The sequence below is a fragment of the Musa acuminata genome, chromosome BXJ1-9 (assembly GCF_036884655.1).
Source record: "Musa acuminata AAA Group cultivar baxijiao chromosome BXJ1-9, Cavendish_Baxijiao_AAA, whole genome shotgun sequence".
NCBI classification, from domain to species: Eukaryota; Viridiplantae; Streptophyta; class Magnoliopsida; order Zingiberales; family Musaceae; genus Musa; species Musa acuminata.
Genome location: NC_088335.1, coordinates 47,796,280 through 47,823,108, shown reverse-complemented (window position 1 = coordinate 47,823,108; position 26,829 = coordinate 47,796,280). Strand labels below are relative to the sequence as shown.

At 35.7% G+C, this 26,829-nt stretch overlaps 1 protein-coding gene and 1 long non-coding RNA gene across 9 annotated transcripts; both read left to right on the top strand.

The window, feature by feature from the left end:
- Positions 1-1,852: 1,852 nt before the first annotated feature.
- LOC108953754 (uncharacterized) lies at positions 1,853-8,716 on the top strand. 5 transcript variants are annotated; one of them, XR_010479896.1, is made up of 7 exons: positions 1,853-2,113; positions 2,236-2,393; positions 5,560-5,865; positions 7,221-7,282; positions 7,526-7,612; positions 7,754-8,314; positions 8,400-8,716. It is a non-coding gene; the product is annotated as an uncharacterized LOC108953754 (long non-coding RNA). The 5 variants fall into 5 exon arrangements; XR_010479897.1 differs by having other exon boundaries at positions 2,475-5,865; XR_010479898.1 differs by having other exon boundaries at positions 2,236-5,865; positions 8,400-8,453; positions 8,530-8,716.
- Positions 8,717-10,160: 1,444 nt separating this feature from the next.
- LOC103999268 (diacylglycerol O-acyltransferase 1-like) lies at positions 10,161-25,300 on the top strand. Of its 4 annotated transcripts, XM_009420977.3 has the most exons (16): positions 10,162-10,464; positions 10,880-10,960; positions 11,102-11,175; positions 11,242-11,317; positions 11,835-11,902; positions 15,676-15,799; positions 17,725-17,823; positions 19,101-19,202; positions 19,283-19,419; positions 19,598-19,679; positions 19,814-19,834; positions 22,226-22,288; positions 22,837-22,884; positions 23,733-23,795; positions 24,975-25,028; positions 25,142-25,300. In XM_009420977.3, the coding sequence occupies exons 1-16, from the start codon at positions 10,231-10,233 to the stop codon at positions 25,241-25,243; spliced, it is 1,428 nt and encodes a 475-aa protein (XP_009419252.2). In that variant the 5' UTR covers positions 10,162-10,230; the 3' UTR covers positions 25,244-25,300. The 4 variants fall into 4 exon arrangements, with proteins under 4 accessions (XP_009419254.2, XP_064940352.1, XP_009419252.2 ...); XM_009420979.3 differs by lacking the exon at positions 19,814-19,834 and having other exon boundaries at positions 10,161-10,464; XM_009420980.3 differs by lacking the exon at positions 22,226-22,288.
- The last annotated feature ends 1,529 nt before the right edge of the window (positions 25,301-26,829 follow it).

The window sequence follows — 26,829 nt, the reverse complement described above, 5'->3', positions numbered from 1 at the left end:
AATAAATAATCTAACAAATTAAACTTTTGAATTGAGTTAGTGGTAAATATGATGTATGTTAACTTCGATTAGCTTGATTCTAACACATCCTTATTTGATTCCCGACACATTCAAATTATAAATGAGTCACTGAAATTTAAATTTAGATAATAAGTCTATTTTTTTACTAAAGTCAGAAGCCAATCCTTTTACTAAAGTTAGAATTTTGATTTGATTTGATTTTTTAGAAATAAAAATAAATATAATATATTAAAAATTCAAGAGAATGAAATCAATGGAAAATTATAGGCTTTGAGAGATTATTAAGTAATTATAATAAATAAAAGTTATTAGTTAATATATCTCTTATTTTCAATTATTCTCTTAAATCGTTCTCGACAAATTTAATTTTGAAAATAATTTAATCTCCTCGATAATAAAAAGTGACATATGGAAAAATCGATCACACATCACCTTGTGGACTTGACGTTCAATTAGTACCAACAAGAAGGATGCTCATCTTTCCCGACATGTTAGATGAGAATCTTTCACATCAACACTAACATCGATCATCATTTTATAATCATAATATTCAACGATTTGATGTATGTTTTCATAATTAAATAATGATCGATAATTTTATGTAATCATCTCAATCTCACCTTAAAAAAATCCTTAGACATATCTAAGAAACTATATATTTCTATTTTCGAATCTTTTGAATCTTTACTAACTTCATAATCAGATGGGTCTTTATCGCATAAGTGTTCGATACAATCTTTCATAGGGTTACCTATGGAATCTTTTATTTGTTCTAATAACAAACTTGGATGCAAGACCTGAATCTTTGACGTGCTAAACAAAAGTAAGACTACTGAAAATAGAATCTTGAAAAAAATAAATAAATGAATAAAATATATATCTCAATGTGATAACTATCACAAAAAAGTATCCGATGTTTTCTTTGTTGTTTTCTCATCATCATGAATTATCTTTGTTAAAAGTTGATCCCACATTCAAATATATTCGATTAGGTATTTTTAGGCATCGACTCGATTAGCACATGATTCCAAAACCTAATATTCTATCGATATTCTTCTACTAACACAGATCTACACATCCAAATCTGTCGACTTTTGTGGTATCGAATTGGTGCTGAAGAACATCTCTCTCTCTCTCTCTCTCTCTCTCATCTCAACATGGAAGACAGATAATATGGCATAAGATTTGTAGACAAATGTGGTTGTTGGTATGATCTTAAATCAACTTTTGTCGTATCGGATTGGTGCTGAAGAACATTTCTCTCTCTCTCTCTCTCTCTCTCTTCTCATTTCAACATGAAAGACAGATAATATGGCATAAGATTAATAAGATTTTTGTAAATCCAACAAATCAATCAAAATGTTTGATTACTTGTAATCGTAAATAGGAGTTTCAGTGCCCATAAACACTAAATGTTCGATTTACATTTAATTTGTCTTCATTTGAATGTTTGTTTCTATATAGATGCTTTTTGCGAATGCAAATTTTCGGATGACCACAACAAATGAAATGATTTGAAATATTATATTATGTCTATCTAATTCATGTTTTATTTAATTAATTTGATATCATTTTATTATTTTTATTTGATATTATTTTATTAACATCAAATAAAAATAAGAAAATAATATCGAATTTATTCGATTATTTTTTGTTATTTTTATTTGATAAATTATACTATTATTATTACACATTATTAGTTTCATATATCAACGGTCAGGATCATCGCAAACATGATTCGCATGATCTCGATAGGACCGTCGGATGTAGGTAGGAAATTTTGATGACTTAAAATACAATACCCTAATCGACATGCTATTTGGTAGGGATACAACGTGTAGTCATTTCGCTATATATACCGACTCCGGTGAGTAGAAAGCCAAGTAGGGTTCGGTCGCCGCCGCCGCCGCAGGATTCTTATCTCTGCCCTATGATTCCTCCGTCTCGATCGAATGATCCAAGTTACTGACCCGTTCGATCTCTCAGCCGACGAAGACAACGACGACGAACCTTCTCATTTCATAGCCGCTCAATAGCAGAGGGACGCTGCCAAGAAGATACCCGGTCCTACAGGCACTCCGCCGGCGACCAGGTTCTTTTCTCTCCGGTTAGATTACTTAGTATCAGAACCGTCTTCAACTGAAAAATGTGATCTTTATTAAGTTTCCTAGCTAGATTTGTGTCTAAATCAAGACAATTATTCGTGTGTATCAGAAGCATTGTCGCACCACCTTCTCGTGCTGGAGCGGTCTTGAATATTGATTTTGAGAGCGGTGATGCAAAGAATGACGAGAAGGAAGATGAGCAATAACAACAATCGCAAGGGGGCCTCAGCAAACGAGACCGAAGGAAAGGAACCACCTTAGGTCAAGGTACCACCCTATTCTGTCCTCTTTGACTCTATGGGTATATCATATATACTTTAAGGTGTAATTACTTGGTCTTTCTTATAGAAGAAAGAGACAATGGGCAATTTGGTTGGATGATTCTTGAAGTTAAGTCACAATGAAGTCTTTTTTTTTGTCCATGATGATTGCGGTGGTTCGACAATCTAAATGACATGGGAAGGATCTTGCAGAACAAATTAGATACACGTTATTTCACCATCTTCAGAACAAGCTGAAGACTTATTGCCTTTTTTTTTTTGAACTCTTTCAATTGCATCATGTTACATTAAATTGGGCAAACATTCTCTATATCATTTTTGCCTTTGAGAGAACTAGGTGGCTTGCGATAAAGCTCTTAATGTACCACTTTGGTTCCGTTGCAGGCATATATTAAAGTATACTTACGGCCCTTTCTTTGAAAATTTCTTTAAGCAACAAACGTTGCTTGCAAGAAGGGCCTTGGAAATCTTATGCTTTCAGATTTTTTTCATATTTCTTTGTTGGGAAATAGAATTTGGGTGGACAAACCAAAAGTACAATTTGTCTGCAAATATGAGGCCTTTTTATGCATTAATATATCTAATGTGCTCTTATTTATGCTTATGGCCGATCCAAAGGGTCTTGCATGGTGTAAAACCAAGAGCATATGCAAGTGCTCCATTTCACCCGGCCAAAATGTATGCTTGTGGCAGCATCAAGGTTTTGGCATGTCTTCCAGGTCATGTATGATTCAGAAAGCTGCCATACATGTAATAAACATTTGGTCATGAGGTAATATATGGTTGTTGTGTGGTAGTTGGAAGCTTTTAAGAATGACAATGTTATATGATTGTTGTGTGGTAGCTAGAAGTTTTTAAGAATGACAATTCTTGAACAAGTTCAAAGCACCTTATTCCAGCACCAAACTTCTTACTCCTGAGGTGATGGTCGTAATCTATTGCCTTTTTTTACATTACATCGAAATGGGTAAATCTTCTCTATATTCAATTTTGCCTTTGAGAGAACTTGGTGGCTTGCTTTTAAGCTCTTAATGTGCCACTTTGGTTCCGTTGCAGGCATATACTAAAGTATTCTTACAGCCCTTTCTTTGAAAATTTCTTTGAGCAACATGTTGCTTGCAATAAGGGCCTTGGAAATCTATTGCGTTCGGCTTTCTTGTCTATTTCTTTGTCGGAGAATAGGATTCAGTGACTTGCGGCTAACGAATTCCACTTAGTTAGTAAAACCAAAAATGCAATTAGTTTTCATATGTGATGCCTTTTGGCACATTAAGATATCCAGCTTTGCTCCTTTTATGCCTGTGGCTGATCCAAAGGGCCTTGCATGGTGTAGAAGTAGAACTACGAGGAACAAGTTGAAAGCACCATACTCCAGCACTTAACTTCTTGCTCCTGAGGGTGGATGGGCATTACCTATTGCCTCTTTTAACTCTTTCAAGTGCATCACATTTCATAAAAATGGATAAATATCTCTATATTCATTTATGCCTTTGAGAGAACTAGGTGGCTTGCTTTAAAGCTCGTAATGTGCCATTTCAGTTCCGTAGCAGGCATATACTAAAGTTTACTTACAGCCCTTTCTTTGAAAATTTCTTTAAGCAACAAAATGTTGTTTGCATGAAGGGCCTTGGAAATATATCATACTCAGACTTCTTGCCTATTTCTTTGTCGGAGAACAGGATTCAGTGACTTACTGTTAATTAAGTCCACGTAGTTAGTCAAACCAAAAGCACAGTAAGCCTTCATATGTGATGTCTTTTGGGGATTAAGATATCTAAATTTGCTCTTTTTTATGCCCATGGCCGATCCAAAGGGTCTTGCATGGTGTAAAACCGATAGCATATGCAAGTGCTCCATTTCACCCGGTCAAAATGTATGCTTGTTGCAGCATCAAGGTTTCGGCATGTCTTCCTGGTCATGTGTGATTCAGAAAGCTGCCATACATGTAATAAACATTTGGTTATGAGGTAATAGATATGTGCTTTTTATATAGTAGCTAGAAGTTTCTAGCCATGGTATTCTTATACTCTTTAAACCTGCTCAAGAGACAGTTGCGCAATAGGTGTTCTGGCAATTTTTTCTGGAGGGTGCTGTTTCTGTGGGTTCTTACTTGCATGGACTCTTGTACATATCTGCTTCAGATATCCAAGTATTGTTATATGATTTGTGATGAGATACATTGGAACTGTTGGCCATGCTTCTGACATGCATTTGATTATGAATTATCTATTTGTCCTTTTTATTTATGATGAAACACTTCTACTCAGATATTTTGCTAGTAAGGTGGGCTCAGATATTCTCAAACAAGAGAATTTAATCAAAATATGTTGAAATATTGCTTAATTGTTTGACACAGAGAGAAAGAGAGATAAGTAGGTACCATAGAAATTTGTTGTTTTCATGAAAAATAAGTTCACATTTCAGTTAATTAGACTCTTGTAAACAAAGAATAGCACTAAAATTAATATTCCTATAACTGGGCAATTGAATAAACACATCAGAAGAATTTCCCAAATTTGTCTCTTAGTTGACTATGTATGCTACTGATCTGTTAGCAAATTAAACTTCATGGAACCTCAACCTCTAACCATTCTCTATGGAGAAGGTTAATCTGAATGAAAGAACCACTGAGTCTAAACAGAAACCAGACTCATGGAGCCATTTAAGATTCTAATTGATCACTTTCATGCTCAAGATTATGGTTATTTTTTTCCGCATGTGGTCTATAGTTGCAATTGAAGGTTTGCCAGACATTGAGGTGAGTGGCTTTCAGTTGATCATTTGCTCTACTATAGAAGGACCTTACTGGTATTTCCATATCATAAATGACTCAGTTTTAATCCAAGCTTTCAGTTCGGATATAGAGTGGAATCTACTTATATATGCTGCTTCACTAGAGTGAGATTATTCCTTTATCAATTTAGATATCTATATGTAAAAAGGAATATAAGTGAAAATCCACCACTGAGAGGAAGTATGATTAAACAAAAAGGAATCACAAAAAACATAATGTATCTTTTTTGCCTGTTGAAATTCCTCTTCAGATTCTTTTACATGTTGGGTTTCTTTTTCTGTTTGGAAAAAAGGCCTGCCTTTTTGTTGTTTGATGACATGGATGCATCTGATTGACTTGTTACACTGGTTGGTGTAAGAAATGACTCCGGAAGAGCACAAGAAATTAAAGGAGGGAAAACTAAAAGTGCTACTTGCCATGAATTCTGAAGTGAGGAAAGTCAAATTTGACTAGGATTTCGAGTCAATGCAACTGCTGTCTATCAGGAAAGTAAATAATGATGTTTTAATTAAATTGTTTAGCTTGGTTACATTGCCACTTTAGACTCCGTGTATGTAGATTCTTAGTTATTTGTTTTATATTTGATGATGGTCTTAACAGGGTTCTGAAGAGGTTATGGGAAGACAAGAAAGATACTGGTGATGCTCAGGGACTGGTCAAGAAGGTATTTTGTTTTCCTGACAATATATGAATCAAACAGTATCCTGATCTATTATGATGATATTCTATTCCCACACTATATGCTATAAGCATTATGGAGGCCTAGGTGACCATGGATCATTCTGTGGTGATTTGGGTCGCAGGGTGCTTAGATCTGTTTCAGTTCCTTCTATCGAGGATCCTGGAAAATTCCCAGTACCTTGTGGTAAGATCTATTTCAGTTCCTTTTATCGAGGATCCTGGACAATTCCCAGTTCTTAGTGGAAAGTAGAATAATAGTATGAGAAGGCCTTTGATCAGTTTCATCTAAGAAACTTGTCTACTGTATCTTTTATCTTCTTTTCATTTTCCAATTACAGACAGTCATCTGCTTCCTTCTCTGAGTGAAAGTGTTCTTTTGCATTTCCAATTTATGTATACTTCCTGGTCCTCTCTCATAAATCCTGATACATTCACATATATATATTCACTCAGATTGTCATGCATTTACAACTTGAAAACAACATAGTTGTTGTTTACTTCATTATTCTCTAATCCATATGAACCCAAACTCTGACATCTGAAATCTGAGGCAGCTCAATCAGCTATAAAAACCTAAAAACATATTGATTGAATCACATAGTTTCCATCTTGCAATTCCTACAGATCTCTTATCACTAATCAACTTTCTATTTGACCACTGTTTGTTTTCTAATATATTTATTACCCCTAATAACCCTATACTATACTTTCACTGATGCGATACATGGGAATCGAACTGGCTCAAACCGAAGGCTTTGTCATTTGATGGACTATGGATTCTTTATTATGGTCCATTTATTGAAATCTATCATCTATCTGATGATAGACATGACTATGGAAAGAATCACACTTAGAATCTAATGTGACCAAGAACACTAAATCTTCAATGCATAATATATGAATGCCAAATCTAATCAATTCTTCATTTATTCTCACTTATACACTTTATATACATGCCTTATTTTCAAATCACAAAAGCTTCTCTATTTCCTATTATCTACCAAAAAAAAGTTTTATCATTTTTTTTTATTCACCATTGAAAACAGTTGAAGTTGCATGCTAGCTTAGCGGGTAAGGATTTTGACAATTTATTATAATATTCTTGGTTCCAAACTCATCTTCATAATTTATTTTTTATTTTTAATAATTGATCATTTATAAAAATGAGAATCAGCTCTCCCATAGTTTAATTGGCATTCTTATTAGGGAAGAATCTATTTCACAATCCAAAATCTCACCTGTCATGTTATAGATCTGTCTTATGGACTTCCAGGCGTAGAGTCCACTGAGATTTAATATTCTCCACCTCTTATTATTTCCTTCTTGTTTGTTTTGCAGAAGATGAATTGTTAATTGAGAAGTTAAAACTTCTCAATAAGCCTGCAGTGAAGAGCATTAAGGTTGGCTTTGACTTCCATTTGTACTAATTTATGGGTCTTCTTTGTAGATTTTTACTGGTGTTTATGTTTTCATCTTTGTTTTTTGTTGATCTTTGTATATGTTTGGGTTTTTGTGAGAATAAATGAAGGAAAAATCTTTGCTCCAAAGATCTAAAATATATTTTGTAAATGTAGGCTTAGACTGTATAAGAAATATACCTATTAATTAACATTACTAATTTGTCTGTTGGTCCAAATCTGCAGAGTGAAGATGGTGACATAATAGATTGTGTTGATATTTACATGAAGCCACCTTTGGATCATCCACTACCCAAAGGTCATATCATTAAGGTTTGAGTTCTTGGCTTTTTTAATTATAATTTTCAGAAATGTATTGAAACTTTTGTTAGGAAGATAATAGATTTGTTTCACAAAGCATGCGACTTATAATGAAAATACATAAACATCTTATAATTCCCTTTTTTTTCACAGAACATAACTTTTCCTTGGATCATAAACATCTGATTATGATCCAAGGAAAAGCTGTGTTGAAGATGAGACCCGATGATGAGCATTCAGAAGAAAGAGATGGGGCTTCTTCCAACCCAACAAATGGCTTACTCACTCTAGTGTGGTAGAAGAGTCAACTTCCCCTGTGGAACCATACCCATCGTACGTGTCCAAAGCCATCACTTGTTGAATGCTCCTTCGATCCAAAACTACGGTAGGAAGCCATGGATTGGAGTTAAGAGACAGGTGGTTCGTTTGAACAACAGTGGACCATTAGGTTATGGAGCTGAAAACTCACATGCTGTCGTCCGTGTCCAAAGGCATCACTTGTTGAACACTCCTTCCATCCAAAACTATGGAAGAAGTGTTTGCTGAGCTCAGTATGGTGGTCTTCTTGCTACTGGCGACGACATTCTCGGAGCCAAAGCTGTCATCAACCTCTGGAATCTGTCGGTGCAGCAAGATTCCGAGTTCTCCAGTGCAAAAATCTGGCTCAGGAACCGGCCGACCGACCGTTCCAATAACATCGAAGCTGGATGGATGGTGATCCTTTTTGTCGATCTGCTTATGGAATTCCCCAAGTCTTACCCTATTCTGATCTTTCTCTTTTCGGTTTGTCTGCTCATAGGTAAACCCTAGTGTTTCTAATAATAGGACGTCAAGGATCTTTGCGTACTGGGCGGTAAATCGTCTTCCTCCACCTTGTTTTCCGCGCTGCAGTCGATCCTCGCATGCCTGAAACCTGTTTGACCTAGCAGGCCGACTCTGGGAGGACGACGACAGGCTGCTTCAACCTCCTTTGTCCAGGTTTCGTGCAGACGAGCGATAAAATAGCCCTGCGAGCCTCCTTCACTAACGTATCCACTGCAATTTTTTGTTGAAAAAAATTAAATTATTTTTTGTTAGAAACAGTATTTAAATACTATTCAATTATTTCTTTTTTTTTCTCTATATTTTTAAAATTTTATTACAAAATAAATCACTTGGTAGAAAGGATAAAGGATCTCTTATGATCATACCTCCTTCTCATCCGACTATCGACTATTTTAGAATTATTAGTTTCTTGATTGTTGAAATAGAAATTAATATCAGTAAAAATAATAGCACGTGTGATATATTTTCATCAACTGAATCGATGGAACGAAGAAAAATAAAATAATTTTTTTTATTTTTATAAATATAAATATCTTAATATTATTTTTTAAAATATAAAAATTAAAATACTATAAATAATTAATTATTAAGAATAATATATAAGTAACCTATCATGTGACGGCGGTCACCGAGGATTGCTCTACTCGGTGAGGCTTCCTGCCCAAAACACCGAACCCTCTCCTCTCCCACTGCTCCCCACCATTAAACAACTCGAACCCTCTCCTCTCCTTCCACGCCTTCCTTTTCCAAGGCGAGGAAAGGACAACTCCACTGTTTCTGAAACTTCGCGAGTGGAAGCTTTATTCCATGGCTTTGATGAACCGATGCCATCAATTCTGACATCCTGAAGAATCTATCCTCCTTTTCTTCTTCGTCCCTTTATGAAAGTGTTGTTGCAGCCACAGGCATTCCTTCCATCTTCATCATCTTCCTCTTTGGGAGAAAAGAAAAGCCAAACAAAAACCATCATCGACGGACACATCTTTGTTCTTTTCATGCAATCAAATGGTCTCTCCAATTAGTCCCCCTTCAGCCTCACTACACATCCTCAGCAATAGAAGTTGTGTTTTCTTGCTTAGATAAAAAGGAATGCAAAATATCTTACTTTGTCAGTAAATGATAGCTTAGAAAAGATTGGTTAACTAATCACTTGAGCTGATCACAGCTGTTCACCATAGTGGACTTTGAATTATGATCCCACTTTGTAAATGATAACGGACCATTTAACCCGTACGGATGGGAGTATCCATACAATTTTATCCTTTCAAAGTATGTAAACTTCAAAAGATACCTCTAAGGATAAAAGGAGATCTGACAAACTTATGAACAATTTCCGGACTTATGAACCCTTGATTCCCATATTCCTCAATTAATGTTGGTCTAAACGATGTTATCAATATATTAATTACTTACCATCTATAATATATATATATATATATATATATATATATATTTGTATAATTGGTCAATCACAATCATGAAAGATTCTCTTGGCTTTATTCCGTCATAAGAGAGAACTATTTTATGCATAAAAGATTCTTTTAGTTTTATTCTGCAATAAACTATTTTATGCACGTCTCTATTATCTCTCAATTTTCTTTTATATATATATATATATATATATATATATTTCATATATATATATTATTTATTTATTATATTTAATCAGATCTAAACGGGCAGAGAGTCGTTTACAGCGTTACGTGCAATAAACAGGTAGTTGATTACCAGTACTTATAGACCTAATAATACCCGTCGGAAGGGAGAGACGTGAATGCCAGTGTCTTGCTACGCTTTGCACTGTCATGGCGAGCTCGCGTGGCGGAGAGGCCCTGGCGCGATCGCCGGAGCCACACTCGCCGCTCCGCCGCTGCCCGCCTGTCGCGGCCGAAGGGGACGACGGGCGGGGAGGCGTCCGGCGGGGCGAGGACCAGGGTGCGGGAGGCAGTGTCTGGGCCGACTTCTCGCGCCGGGCTTCGGCGCCGGTGCATCGGAGGGTGAGGGAGAGCCCCTTGAGCTCGGACGCGGTCTTTAAGCAGGTGAATCGTGCTATCGACCCGATCTTTTCTTGGGTTTTTTCTCTGAGGATCCTTTGATTCGTCGCTAATCTTGGTGTAAGGAAGCAGAGGAGTCATCCATGAAACCCTTGCTGAAAACTTGGTGATAATAAAGCCGAAAATTTTATTCTTTTCCCCCTTCCCTTTCATGTCATTAACCTTATATTTTAGTGAATTCCTATTTAGTGTTGATGTTGCATCATGGCGAAAACGTTATTCAGGTGGAAAACATCAATACCATTTCGTGTCCTTTCTGATGGCGTTGACCAATATGTGCAATTCCGGTCCTACCGATGGCAATTATGACTCCTTTCAAACAACCTTCGTGTGCTTATGCTTTTTTTTCTCACTTCATACTTACGCTGTTTCCTACCACCTGAAGTCTGCTTTTTGACAGAGCCATGCGGGTCTTTTGAACCTCTGTATCGTAGTGCTAATTGCAGTTAATGGACGGCTCATCATTGAAAACTTGATGAAGGTTTTCCTTGTTCCTTCTCCTAATACAAGCAATGTTTTATTGGTCCTCTCTATGCTATATTTTTTTGTGCATATACACTTCTACAAAGATATGATTCCTCAGATGATATCATGTGTTTTTCTTTTTCTTTTATTTTTCCAGTATGGTCTACTGATAAGAGCTGGGTTTTGGTTCAGTTCAAAATCATTGAGAGATTGGCCACTTCTGATATGTTGGTAATGTTTCTGAATAGCCAAAATGCATGATGTCTAGCAACACATCCTAACATCTGAAACTTTCAGTGTCACTTTACCTGTTTTTCCTCTTGGTGCTTTTACGACCGAAAAGATGGCTCAGCACAAGTTCATTTCTGAACCAGTAAGTATAGTTCCTGATATATCTCTAACTTTTGTAAATACCCTGTGCGTTCGTCAAGATAATTTGGATCTGTGGGATTTTTGGGTATATGCTCATACAGAATGATATTCTGACAAATTATGTGCTTGCTGTATGGAAGGCGACATGCATGCTAATGCTGAATTTATATAATTGTGGAACAATTTAAAAATATCTGTGTTACCTCTCGGGCCTTCAAGCTGTGCTTAGCCCTTTAATTTTATGTGATTGTTGATGCTAAATGTTAAATTCAAGCTGATGAAGATAGTGTCAGTTATAAAGAGAACAAGAGAAATTAATAAATGATATCCATGGAGGTGATGCCTGGTTTTGTGTTGCTAGTCCCTCAAAAACTATGGTGCACTTATGTTCTATTTATGCTTAACTTGAGAGTAAATCGTCTTTTAGTCATTAGCTTATTCTGCAAAAGCCCTTCAATTCTTCTGTAGATGTCTTTCAGTCTTTCCAATACTCATTTATATCATTCCATTATTTTCAGCTTGTTATCTGTCTTCATGTGGTAGTTACAATGGCTTCAATCTTGTATCCAGTTTATGTAATCATCAGGTAAATCCTTCTCTCTTCCTCAGTTTTGTGCATACAGTTTGGTTAGGCTTAGATCATCTTTAAAAATATTTTTCATTGATATTCTCTTTGATAAATAATAACATGGATTGGATTTGACTGATCCAAGAATAACCATAAACAACAATGTAAAACTTTTATAAGACTTTATTCTATGTTGACTTTCAAATTAAGGTTTAGAAATATAAACCAAGAAATGTCTGCTGAACCCTATATACTAAAGGCCCAAAACACCTGTTTACTGTGTGCATTCCGCTATTTATGTGTACTTCCTAGGTGTTTCCTTGTATATACATTTGAAAGAATGCTGGTTCTATGTAAATCAGCAAGCTGAAGGCACAGTCTCTTTTGAACTGCTTTTCTGTATTTCCTTTCCAATTTTATGCAAGTTCAAAGTGGATAATAATTCTTCTGCTGCCTTCAAGAACAAAATTGTTTCCTATGTAATTTGCAGATGAGTATGTAGATAAAAAAGTTAAATAATATAAAGAAATTTGTTTATCTTTTCTTTTGAAAGGATATACAAATGTACATATTTTTAGTTTTTTTCATGGTGCAAAATTTTCTCTTTTCTAATTGCATAATTAGACTATAATTTTGGTGATCTTGTCATTGTATGTAATCTTCATCTGAAGAATGTACCTTTGCATCTTCATCTGAAGATGCATTAACATACATCTGTTATGATTTCTTTAATTATTTTTTAGTAACAATCAAAGACAACTCTTATGGAAATTGACATCAGAGTCAATTGCAATTTCCCCATGTAACTTTTAAGTGGTTGCATACTGTGCTTTAGTTAAATGATGGGCAGACTGTACAAGCTTTGAGAATGACAACTAAAGACATGGTGAAACTTTTTAGTTGCATTTGAGGTGTTTGCCAATAGATGTTGTTAATTTAGGCTCATCTGACTCCTTAAATGCCAGAATAACTTGATGATGAAGTATTGTAATAGTATATACTACTTTGGTACAATTTATAAATAATGATTTGATGAACTATTAAGATGCAGACTGACCCACATTGGTGGTATAACCCAAGTCAAACTGGACCATGTTATACCGACCGATGTAGGATAGTATGGTTCGTTCTGCTACATGTCCATACAGATCCACTATAAGTATATATATATTTTTAGTCATCCAATTTTAGACAGCTCATTTTTAATTAGGAATGCTGGCTTTGTCCATGTTTTTGATAGTCTGCTCAGTTTATTAAACCTAAGAGTCTAAGCCAGACTATGACATGAGAACAATGTCAATAATGTAATAGACCAAGTTATAAGTTCAATATTAATGACAGTATTGTCTTGGATTCTCTATACCACTTGATATCCAATATGATTTTAGGTTTATTCAGTGGCATTGTTTGGCTTTTCGAAACTTGATACAATGTGTTTACATATTGGGCTAACATGTATTTTTCAAAGAGAGATGATATATCGTAATGTATCTGTTTCACCGAAGTTTCAAATCTTGATCGTACTGGCTGGTGTTTACTAGTTTGATTGAGTATTAGTATAAAAAATATAACTCAATACCAACATATAATATTATTCATTTTTATTATTTTATTGTTTTTTTCAATGATATACGATGATGTGGGTTGTTATACCAGTATTGTGTACCGATCTGGTGGGTTACCAAAATCAGTAATGGACTGAGACTTGATTCTTTGGTTTCATGTATTATGGTATCACATTTTTCCCTTTGTTGATTATGCTCATTATTCATTATCATGGTCCTAGATGATATGTATAATTATCATATGTATCATAGATGACACATTATTTTTCAAAAATAAAAAATAAAAAATACATAACAACTCAATAAAATATCTTTTAAATTGGTTTAATATTGCACTGAGCATACCAACAGTAGATATGGTAGGGTACCAAAAGGGAATTTGTTTGGGCATGATACATGCTATGGAAATATTTGATCCTAAGCACAAGAAAATTGATCCATTGCCAGCTACATTTGGACATCAACCTTATAAGCGAGCTACTTAGACTCCATTTAACTACCTGACTTGTGTCTATGATTGGATCCTAAATGAGATGACTGTTTAGAGTCTTTAGACTACTACATGTTGATTGATAAACTGTAGCATGTCAGGTCAGGGTGACTTGTGATTTTGCCCAGAAAGTTGGGTGTAGATTGGGCAATGAGTAAATGCCCCTTATCAGCTCATGAATCTGATTTGGGTTAAGCAGACCATGGATTAAAATCTCAGTACCATATCGGCCAGCAGATTGGACCAGTATAGGGTGGTGCACTGATGCTCATTATGGATTAGTACCGGCCGATAATACATAGACCACAGAGAGAGAGACAGAGAGAAGATGAGGTGACAGGGAAATGGGGTGGAGATGAGGAAGAAGAGAGAGCATAATAGAAAGAGGCAAAGGTTACAGAAGAAGAAGGAAAAAAAGTAGAAAGAAAGACAGCAGTATTGGACATATAATACCTGAGATAGTGCATCTTTTTTCACCTGGGCCATAAGAGCCTAGAACATTTCTCCAAGAACTTCCTGATGGTACTATCATAATTAAAAAAGATAGCAGTATCAGACAGTAGGTTTATTGCCTGGCATAGGCTGATGCTTATCTGCTTACCACCCAATAAGCCTGGTTGGGACAGTGATCTTATCAGGCAAAAAGCTTGGTTTCAGGTCGAACTGGGTGAAAATTGCTCCATACGTACGGGTCAGTCTTCAGACTGGTAAATATCAGTCCATACTGGCCAGTGCAGCCAAACTTTAATTCTTTGAAGCTGAGCATACAGAGGAAGTTCTTAGAGAAATTAGGCTTTAACCTGAGGCTGGTCTGCAGAATCGCAGTTATTATAAGCTCAGGCTGCTTTAATACAAAGGTTGGGACAAGACTAATGTTTCAGTTAAAAGATAGATAGTGCTGGCCTATCACATTGAGATAGATACTGCAAATATGTTCCTTGGCAAGGTTCATTCAGCATTCTTTTCCCACTAAATTCATTCTCCTTTGGCCTCTCTCTGTAGAATGTGTTGTCCTGGTTGATGATAATATCCTTGATCTTCTCCAGACATCCCCATATTGTTTTCAATCAGAAATTTGTGACTGGGTGTATGTAGAATATAGATTACCTGCATCACCAATCAAAATACCAATGGATAAACCAAAAGAGGGAAAAATATGAATAGAAGACTATTAAAGTGATTTGTCCCTGTTCTTGTAGTATGTTGATTAAATTTTTAGGTTTTGTTATCAGAAAAAAAAAAGCCTTGTGCAATTATTCCTACATGTAAACAGATTTGTTAAGCCATCCACAAACATATAAAGGAAAATAATACCTGTGAAAAACAATGCATGATTATAAGTATGATATAAATATAAATCAACAAGCAGTTTAGGAATTTATCATTGCACATACAGAACATAACACTTATTTCATAGTGGACCCAGAACTGTACATGCTGTACACTAGAATGAATTTTTACTCTTCTGAAATTTCTTGTATGTCTCTAGTGTTTCAAAATCTTCATGATACTTACCAAAACTATCTTATAATTATAGAACCATGATCAGAATTAGTTTGACCTTGGACACTTTAAATGATTCTTTATTAGTTTCTGAAGGCTGTGATGCAATCTCAATAAAGAGAATAAAAACAGATTTTAAATTGTCCATGCAATAATTTACCAGAAACCTTTATTTTACTATAAGTAATTTCATTTGTAGTATTTTACTGATTTCTTAATTGGAACCATTTCAGGTTTGACTCTGCTGTTTTGTCTGGCTTCACATTGATGTTCTTTGCAATCATAGTTTGGTCCAAGCTTGTATCATATGCACATACGAACTATGATAGAAGAGTACTCTCCAAATCTATTCATAAGGTACTCATCATAGATAGCTTTGGTGCTTAGGTTGTAATTTTCTTCTTGGTTAGTTGGTGGAACTGATGATTGGTTACAAGAATGGATCTTTTAATGAAAAAGATAAATGAATGGCTTAAACAATCAGCTTTTGAAACAGCTTGGTACATGTTGAAACTTTAAAGCACGAGATGCATGTTGGCCAAGAAGCAGTTTGTTATATGCCAAGGAATGAAAAAGGCTTCTTGTCTAATTATGCTTTATTTATGGAAAAGGTTCATTCATGACAATAATGGCCAGAAACTCTATTACAGGACTCCTTTATAGATCATGTGGAAGGTCAATAACCTGTTATTGAGGACAATGAGATGCTTATGCATTTTATTGAAGGAAAAATGGTGATATCATCAAGAAGTTAGAGTCGTATGCAAAACATGAGTGCCATAGATTTTGAGAATCAAAATTATTTGTCTTCATCTAGATGCTAAACCAAAGACATTTGACTATGATTCACAGTTGCTATATATCCTATGAAAGCATTGTAATGTACCAAATTCTTGAATTTGTGATTAATTTGGTTCATAGATAAGAAAATGCCTAATCTGTCATTCTTTTATAGATGCAACAACCACCAATGTTTTTACATGCAGGTGTATCTTGCACTGTAGGCATACAAGTCTTAGGCCTCAAGCAAATGCAATATATATCATATTTTCTAGTTCAACTCTATAAACAGAGCCATTGTAGTTGTTATGCAATATTATTAACATAAATCTAAATCATGAGGATCTTTGGAGGCATTTAGTGAGGGTTATTCATATTTCATACAACAAGGTGATTGAGAGAGTAGGGTGTCAGAGCAACCTGCTGACATACAAGTTGATATAGAGTAATGCAAATGGTGCTAATTTTATATATCTGTGGTTTGGAGAATTGTGACCTGAATTTTAAAGAATGATACTTTTCAACTGTCAGTGACTCAGTAGCACACTTGTACTCATTATGTTCATGCCATAATTCATGAAAATTCCTGTTAATTTGTTTGTTCAAAGAGAGGGAATGCATTTCTATCTTCTCTATCTCTTCATGGATGAATATATATAACAAGGGCTGCAATTTCGGTTATTGGATCCATACCCATCACTAGCTGAATCAGTATGGGTCCACTATGCACCAGTGTATCGGCACATGATATGCTGGTATATGTCACAGTACCAGAGGGGAAGAGAAGGAGAAGAAGATGAGGCATAATAGGAGGAAGATGAGGACCATGAAGGAGAGAGAAGGGTGCAGCAGGGCTGTAAGACTTGTACCACACCTGAACTGCCTGAAAGGGTGGTCCTTATATTGCTTTATGATAGGACAGATAAATACCAGCCGGTACATACGTGTCTGAGGCTCTGAGCAAAATCATATTCCCTGCTTTATAGTACATAGGTGTATGCATATATTGATCTATATAATGAAGTTGATAAGTTGATCCCTGTCAGTGTCTATTGTTGGATTGATTGATGAAGGTTATACAACTCCCAAAGTGTAAAAATAATTACTATCATTCCAAAGGAGCAGACCCAAAAGGCGAACCATGATCATGGATTTAAGTCTCTGTCAGATATCAGTTTTTGTAATCTATTGGACTGATTGCTACATATATTCCCGATATACCAACCTGCACTGCACACTATCATAGAATAAAGTCACAAAAACAAAATTAAAATATATTGTATTAATATTAAGGTATATGTTTCGACACTGGTACTTGATCGAACCAAAAAAATTGGTCCATACCATATGTGACTAATGAAGATGCGGATCTCACTTCTTGTTGTTACATTTGGTTAGATTTTTCTGTTTCTTCAAACCAAAGTGAAGTTTCTATTAATCAATGTGGCATTCAACATTATTTTACACTATAATAATTTCTAATCTGTTTGACGCATCATCAGGATGATATACATTCCCATTTTCCAGAACTCGATGATTTAAAATGGGTCAGCTTCAAAAGTTTAGTATACTTTATGGTGGCTCCCACACTTTGTTATCAGGTACTGCTAACATTCATTTTTGCTCCCAAGATTTACACGATATTCATGCATGGGTATTCTCTGTTCATGCTAAGGTAATTTATTTAGTTATTCGCCTGCTTCTGATTGGCAAATATCTGCTCTATGTGTATCAATTTCATCATTCATCTTGGTCCTTCACTAAAAACATGAGAAGGGTCCCAAATCATCAAACACTAAAAATTTGCAGCAGTCAGCAAATCTAGTTCTCTAAAGATCCCTATTCTTCTGAGAAGAACATAGATATAAATAACAAGAGAGAAGAATATTTTTTTATTTATCTGAAAATAAGAAGTATAGATGACACGTAGAAATTATAAAACAATTTTTGAATCATGAATTTTAGAGACACATATACAGGGTTTTTCATGTGTGAAATGATTGGTAAGTTACATATGATATGCAATGCATTAACATCACATATCATGTGTGTGTGTGTGTGTGTATTATCATTCTGGAAACAGCATATTATTCATAGCAACACAAAATGATGGATATATAAGTTGAAAACTACGGAAAAAATGAAGCAATGGAAAATTTTACCCGAGCTCTCACCTGCTTGAATTGAGCTTAATACTGGTTACTAGAAATATCAGTATGCAGAAATTTGATGTATATTCCTACAATAAAATCTTAAATAGATGCTTATAACACACTATTGGACCAATAACAACTGCTTTTCGCCCCACTAAAGGACATAAAAGTTTGCTTACTGATTATTTTTCAGAAACTAATTAGAATCCCTTCGGTTTAGTTTGGTCTTATGTGAAATCAACATATCAAATCTAGGTCTGGTAATGATGCTGGTCCTTGTTTATACTAGTATGATACGATTACCTTACCATACCAAGTGATGTTACATGTTGTTATTGGCTGGTCTTGCCGATTTTAATTTTTTTATCTTCTAAGGCCTACTCTTTTGCTTGTATACTCGTCTCAGTAATGATTCAACATGTGTTGGAGACATTATAATCCATACATAACAAATGTACAACTGGAAAACTTGTAAATGCACAAGTTTTGTATGATACATATCATACCTTATTATGGCCGGCCTCTATTACCATCAAAATGTATGCCATGTCATGGTTAGAGATCACTGTTAATTTTGTAAAAGTCATGAATAACAATGCTATGCAATTGACTATATGGTTTTTCTAATTGGACTTTTTTATAATTTATTCTAACTTTTTCTAGTTTAACCATCAAGGTTGATCACCTAAGAGCTCACTCTGACATATTACCCATGTTATATGTAGCTAAACTATCCTCGTACAACATCCATTAGAAAGGGTTGGGTGATCCATCAAATTGTTAAGTTGGTGATATTTACAGGTTTGATGGGCTTCATAATCGAGCAAGTAAGCAGTTGTTTCCTTGTTTTATGTCCTACAGTGAGGTAATTGTTAAAAAATAATCTGCTGGAAATTCTTTTTTGCAGTATATCAATCCTATCATCAAGAATTCTCAACATCCTTTGAGAGGGAACCTTCTGTATGCTATAGAGAGAGTTCTAAAGCTGTCAATTCCAACTTTGTATGTTTGGCTTTGCATGTTCTATTGCTTTTTTCATTTATGGTAAGTCAAGGTGCATATCCATTTAAGAGAACCAGTACATGCTGCCTTTTATTATTTCATTTCTTTCACACACTAAAATTTTTTGAAGAGTTCTCCTGAGTCTGAGCTTCTGAGCATGGAATAAAAGCATAGATTCATTTCTTTTGGATTAAATGGAGTGCCTTCTGTGTGAATATAGGTTAAATATTCTTGCTGAGCTCCTTCGTTTTGGTGATCGTGAGTTCTACAAAGATTGGTGGAATGCGAAAACAATTGATGAGGTAGTTAGACATGTGGACTTACTGTCAATTTGTTTCCTTTCATGATGATTTTATAGCTTGTACTATAAACAAGCGAGGACTTACTTTCTCCACTCTATCTTATTTTTTGTCTGTGCACTACTGGACTACATTAGTATTGGAGAATGTGGAACATGGTATATCTCTTTAACCTCGACTCAACTTTTTTTTTCCATGTGCCTTCTTACATGATAGCTAAATTGAAAATAAATGCTTTGTTCACAATAAAATCAATTTAGTTGCTTCTTTTTTTGAAGCTGCAGTTTTTTTTCTATATTACCAATATTCTTTGGTTTCGCTATGAGACTATTACTCTCTTCTTTTAGTATAATTTTTCCTTCTCTGTAAACTGAAGAAAAATGGTAGATGTAGGTTTTGTAATCATGCCAATTCGCATGCTTTAAAAGATGCATTTAAGTCTTCATTTCTTCATCTTGCTTTTATGTCAAAGCAGTGATTGAAAGAGGCGCTCGGGCGCTCGCCTAGGCGCTTGGGCGAGGCGAGGCGAGGCCCGAGCGCCTCGCTAATGTCCCAGGCGGTGCGCTTCAAACAGGCGCCGCCTGGGCGCTTGCCCGAGCCCAGGCGCTGGGCGCTTCGGGCGAGCGCCTGGGTAAACCAAGTGATTGAACCCGGATTTTAGGTCTGGTTCGGTCCTGGTTCGGTCGTTAGTTGGTTCAATCGAACCAACTAAACCGATATAACCCTTACCCAACCCTAACCCGCTGTCGTTGCCGCTCCCGATCTCGCTGCTTGTCGCTGCTGCTCCCGCTGCCGCTACTCGTCGCTGTCGCTGCTCGCGCCTCCCGCACCCATTCCCTTTCCCGCTGCCGCCGCCGCTATCGCCGCTCGCCGCTGCTTCCCCATTTCTCCGTCAGGCTCAGTATACAGTATACTCTTAATATTAAGTTTATTTGAATTTTGAAATGATTAATTTTCAATACTGTTAATAGATTAATAATATATTATTTTGATTTTAATGTTAATTTTTATTTTGATGTAAAATTTTATTGTTTTGAATTTTGAAACTTTTTGTTAATGTGACATTGTGATTTTGTATCTTAGATTTTCTTAATTTAATAGCATATTTTTATTTAAAATTTTAAATAATTATATTTATTAATTATATTATATATTTTTATATTTTAGCGCCTCACTTCGCTCGGGCGAGCGCTTGGGCGAGTGCCTAGTGCCTCGGACGTTTTTGGACCTTGGCGCCTAGCGCTTTTTAAATCATTGTGTCAAAGAAATATGGTACCCCACCAATGACTTGAATACTATTATTTGGCTTCTTAAACAATGTCAATTAAGTAATAAGATTCTTTTCTACATTAGTTAGTAGTAATAATGTGAATTAGGTTCTGGATGCTTCAAGCCTACTTGTGCATGAGAACTTACTATGTCAGTAGTGCTTCTGAAGGACCTGCTCGAAGATGGCTAGATGAGTTTAAGACAATCCTAATGCTTCAGACAGTTCTATCCATAGACAAAACAATTAGACCATATGATTAGCTAATATTAAAATGACAGTGTTGGACTTTAATGGCCAACTTTAACTGCCAAAGACTGTCAGCCAACTTGTTTCAACTGTACAGTCGAAGTTCTCCATTTATGTTATAGATATACTGAAAAAGTTTTGGTAGAAGAATGAAGAACTGCATGCAAATATTTCATCACAAGTATGCTAGAGGATTGTGCAAAATTTAACTATTTCAGAACTTAGCTGAGATTAAATCCCCTCATTTGACAATCCACTGTAAAATCTGATTTTTAGCTAAGAAACAAAACCAAAGATATCCTATGTGAAAATCCATCAATATCAATAATATTTAGATCTGTTTGATTATTATTTGGTCAGTGTAACATATATGTCCCTTTTGTTTAACTTCAAAAAGTCACAATTTGAAAATTGGCTTTGGCAATGAGATGGTTTTTTCCTTCCAAACCTCTCGCTAACAAGTAACTCATCAATTATTAGTTGCATTAAGCTTCAAAATGCATATTTTGATAATGTCATATGACAGAATTCCATAATGTGTATATACAATGATTTATGTCCATCTTTTGATAATGTCATATGACAGAATTCCATAAAATGCCCATCTTTTTCTTCGTCCACTTGGGTTATAGTTTATTAAATTATACTTCATTTTTTATCCATCATGTCCTTCAAGATTATTGTTGATTTAGGTTAACTAGTTTAAGATTCAACTTTTTTTAACTCTCGTATGTTTTAACCATTAATCAAATTGTATGATTAGATACTTTGTATATACTGGTTCATTGGGGTTGGGGCAATGCTTATGAAAGAAATGATTTTCCACAAAATTATGGCTGATAACTCATTGGTACATTTGAATTTGTGGTTGTTAATTCTCATAATTTTAATATTTGACAAAAATCAAATGTATTATATCTTTTACTATCATTACTTATTTATTTCCCTCTGGAATTTTACATCTTTGACTGATGACAATGATTTATGTAGTCTATCATTTTTCTGGTCATTGATGAAAATTGATCATTCCCAGCCTGTCCACAAATGGATGATTCGTCATATATATTTTCCCTGCTTGCAGAATGGCTTACCAAAGGTAAGGTTTCTGTTATATTCATTGGCCTTTGATATAGTTATTCCTAGATGAACATCTTCTTAAGGTGTTTTCTCTACCAAGAAACTTTGATCCATACATGTCTCAACTCAACACTATGTAAGAGTTTGATCATGTGTATGTTAGAGGTGAAAAGTCAATTGAATTGACAATACACCATTTGAAAGACAGAAGACTTAAAAAAACATCTCTCAAAATCCTTCTGAGCCATTCCTCAAAATTATATGTTGAATACTAATCCATATCTGGGGAGGTCAAAGAATAATTTGATTTAGTAGATTATATTTATAGACCTTTTCATTTAATGAGGATTGCATTGCTTACATTTTACTGAACAGACTTCTTTGCAATTGTAATCCTTTGTGAAAAAAAGGATAAATGCCTTAAATACTTTATTTGAGCTGGAATCGCTTTTAGGTCCTTTGCTTTGAGGTATTTGCATTATATGACTGGATAAGCTTTGTTATTGTTTTCACACTGTTCTTGCCAGAGTGCTGGATCTTATCTTTTATTCAAATGTCTCCTTGCAGGGTGTTGCTCTTATGATAGCCTTCTTTTTATCTGCCATATTCCACGAGGTAAATTGTTATCTTACATGATTTTGCCTCTTAGAAGCTTTGGATTAGTATCTCATATGTTTAGTAGCTCTGTTATTCTACCAAAGGAGCTTTTTAGCTTTGTGAAATGGAAAATGTGTTGGTTATGCTACTTTGGTGGAATTAATTGAGCTAACCAACACATAGGAAGCTATGACACATAGGCACAGGCTAATGTATAATTTGTGACTACTGAGTATATGGTTGAACTATTTGAATAACGATGTTAGGTTTTGTCACTATATATGAGTTCACTTTGCCAACACACATTTTCGATCATTTATGGATGGTGAGGAATCCAACCCGCTTAATGGCAAATGATGATCGATGAACTGATGTGGTTGGTGAGCTGGAGTTTTAACCCGTGGTGAGTCAGTAGAATGTATTTGTGGTGGTGGCAAAGTTAACAAATGCCTGAGCCAGCAACTTAAACTATTGATCAATTCTTGAATAAACAGGGATATGATCTGTTTTTTTCCTTTCCTTCTCACATCTTGGATGGAACAGATTGGTATCTTAAGATTACGTTAGTTTGCATTTTTTTCATATAACTTGTAGCACTAGTATTGTTCTGAAGATGCATAATTCCTACTCTTTGCTTCCTCTGTTTTCTTTATTTTGCAACCTTTTGTTTATTTTATTACTTGCACTTTTAGGCCTTATATAATGTTGGTCTCAAAAAATCAAAATATGTGGCAAAAATAGCTGTTGGAATTAAGTTGTAGCACTCATGCTGTATGTTTATTGCTCGTCTTCTTGTCATTTTTTTTTTTCATTTTTCAGTTTAGTTGCTATTTTAAATTCTATGACAAAATTTAAATCGTATACAGATATGTGTTGCTGTTCCCTGCCAAATATTCAAGTTCTGGGCATTCATAGGAATCATGTTTCAGGTAACATCCATCAAGTCAACTTTTTGACAGCATGTTGAATTTGAACTATCCTTTTCTTAGAAGATGCTATAATTAGCTGACATGCACAAGAACTTGACCGGCATTGAAAAACAAGTTCAAACTTGCATAACTTCTTGGAGATACAATACCGAATTTTGATTTCATTGACTCGGTACTCACATGTTATCACGATGTTTGGCTGCAAACAGACTCAAGTTATTCTTTTCATGTAGGCTTTATCAAGCACCATGTGATTAGGAATCTCTACCAAAACCTGCCAACCGTTGTTTAGTTTCACCTTTCAGTTCATAACCTTGTCATTATCTTCCTCAACATGACTATATTATTTAGCATCTATAGTTTCATGCCAATTGTTAAAATGATTAAATTTCTTGCTTTCGCTTACTAGTTCCAACTTTGATAGAGAAAACACATGATAGATAACTATAGACCTTTTATTCCCATTCATATTAAATTTCATGCTTTGACTCTACTAGTTCCAACTTTGATAGAGAAAACACATGATAGATAACTATAGACCTTTTATTCCCATTCATATTAAATTTCATGCTTTCGCTCTACTAGTTCCAACTTTGATAGAGAAAACACATGATAGATAACTATAGACCTTTTATTCCCATTCATATTAAATTTCATGCTTTGACTCTACTAGTTCCAACTTTGATAGAGAAAACACATGATAGATAACTATAGACCTTTTATTCCCATTCATATTAAATTTCATGCTTTCGCTCTACTAGTTCCAACTTTGATAGAGAAAACACATGATAGATAACTATAGACCTTTTATTCCCTTTGGTATTATAAAATCCTTTGAGGGCATAACACGGTATATAAAATCCTGGATTAATTCAAGATAATGGACCTTAGAAAAGATTCATGCTCCAGCTATTTGAACCATACACTTCCAAATTTAGGTAGGGACTGTACATTCATTTGGGTTAGTAAATAGTGAGTTGTCTATTGATCCCATGGTTACATAAATTGAATCAATTAAGATGCAAAAGGAAAAGACCTAAGAAAATAATTTGAAACGAAAAGAAAAAAAATGCGTGACTATTGTTGGTATCATAAGAGATATTGTAAAAGATGGCCAAAGATCCACACCATGGCTTCTTATTCATAATGATCTTTATTTTTTCTATCATTGCTTGCCAGATTCCCTTGATCGTGTTGACAAAATATCTCCAGAATAAATTCAAAAACACCACGGTATGTTGAGTTCATAATCCTAGTCGATAAATCGGTTTTCTGTATCTTATTTTTTGTAATGTTGAACTTTAAGAAACCTAATCTACAATTTTGTTTTGATGTTTATCGGCCAGGTCGGAAACATGATTTTTTGGCTATTCTTCTGCATTCTGGGACAACCAATGTGTATCCTCTTGTATTACCATGATGTGATGAACAGGAAAGTGAAATTGTAATCACTTATAGTTGCTAAATTGATAACCATTGAATGCAATGCATAGCATCTTTGTGCACCTGACCATTTAAAAAGCCATTAAGGTAATTATAGGTTACTTCTTATTAGGGGAAAAGTCGTTGACGTCCTGGTTAGTCCAATGTAGTTTGAACCCAAATGCACAGAGTTGTTCAAGGTATCACCTACATGAAGGCTAATATCGGTAGAGGATTTTTTGATTCGATCCATTTGATGTCTAATATGGATGATTTTGTCCCATGTCAGCTCATTTGTCACAAAGGCTAATACCTAAACAAGGCTCCAGGTCATTAGCCCTAATATGACGTCGCATTACATCCTGATGTGTCCCGCATCGATGATTGGCAATAATCGTTGTATCTTATCAAGATCAGAGAATGCTTAGACGGTTCACATAATCTTATCCAAGGCCAGACAATAAGAAGTCCCAAGGATCAAGTATAAAAAAGAACCCATCAGCTCATACTGAATGGGGGGACTCTCCGCACACTAACTCAATCATATAGCTTACAATACTGACTTTTCCCATTTGCTGACTTAAGCATCGGAGGGCTCACAATGGGCAACTCTCGACGCTAGCCTATCATGCAAGATCGTCGACGGTCAGGAGGCGACTCCATTATCAAGACGTAGCCACGAGATAACCCTTCACCCGAGGATACTCGGACGACCCATCCTTAGGGAGGAACATTGCAACCAGGAAGATCTCAGACCGCCTACTTGCTTATCTAGAATTGAGTCCTCGCCAATAGAATGGCTTTCGACCAGACCGCTTATGCGGCCTCACCTCACCAAGTTTCCTATGTTAGTAAGGAAGAGACACCTGGGTGAGTTTGCACATTCGACAATGGACCAACTGTGCCGATTCACCAATCGACGGTACTCATTATACCATCAACGTCAAAGTTAGTAATCTGAAGTTTGAGAGTGCAGACGTTGGTGGTAAAAAAAGGTGACCTTCATCTTCCCTTTCCACCCTGAACACCACGTGGCGATTACGTGTCCAATAATAATTAGCTAACAGTGTACTCTCCACTATTTGTCGCCCCCTCGAAGGCATGCTTCAAGGCTCTTGTGAGAGGGGTTCAAAGTGCAACGTCTAGTTTATTTGGCACATCAAGATTATACATCTTCAATCCATTGGTGCATTAGTGGCACACTTAGCTCGTCCGACACGAGTTCATTTGGCATGTCCGTTCGGGATCACTTCCCCCGGCGGTGCTAGTGGCGCTCCATTATCGATATGTCCCTCATATCATCGAGGGATGCACATTGGTCAAACGAGGTCAGGTTTTCTGACCTCCTCATTTTCTGGTGGAGACAATAATCGAGCTTCCTGACCTCCCATGTCTCGAATAGAGGTGATCCCGATCTTGACGCCTTAGGTGGAGATGGCGATCGGGCTTCTTGACCCCTTGTCTTGAGCGGAGGTGGGGGTCGGATCTGATTTCCATTGCCTTGAGCAGAGGCAAGGTCAAGCCCCTCGATCTCCGTGACTTGGCCGAAGACGTGGCTAGGGCTTCCCGATCTCCACGCCTTGGGTGGAGGTGGGGCTCAGGCCTCCCGACC

Bases quoted from the DNA above. Each gene is read 5' to 3' on its own strand.
- LOC103999268 (XM_009420977.3), top strand. From the start codon at position 10,231: ATGGCGAGCTCGCGTGGCGGAGAGGCCCTGGCGCGATCGCCGGAGCCA. The intron at 17,824-19,100 runs GTACTGCTAACA...TGTTATATGTAG, and splicing joins CTCCCACACTTTGTTATCAG to CTAAACTATCCTCGTACAAC. The intron at 25,029-25,141 runs GTATGTTGAGTT...TTTATCGGCCAG, and splicing joins ATAAATTCAAAAACACCACG to GTCGGAAACATGATTTTTTG.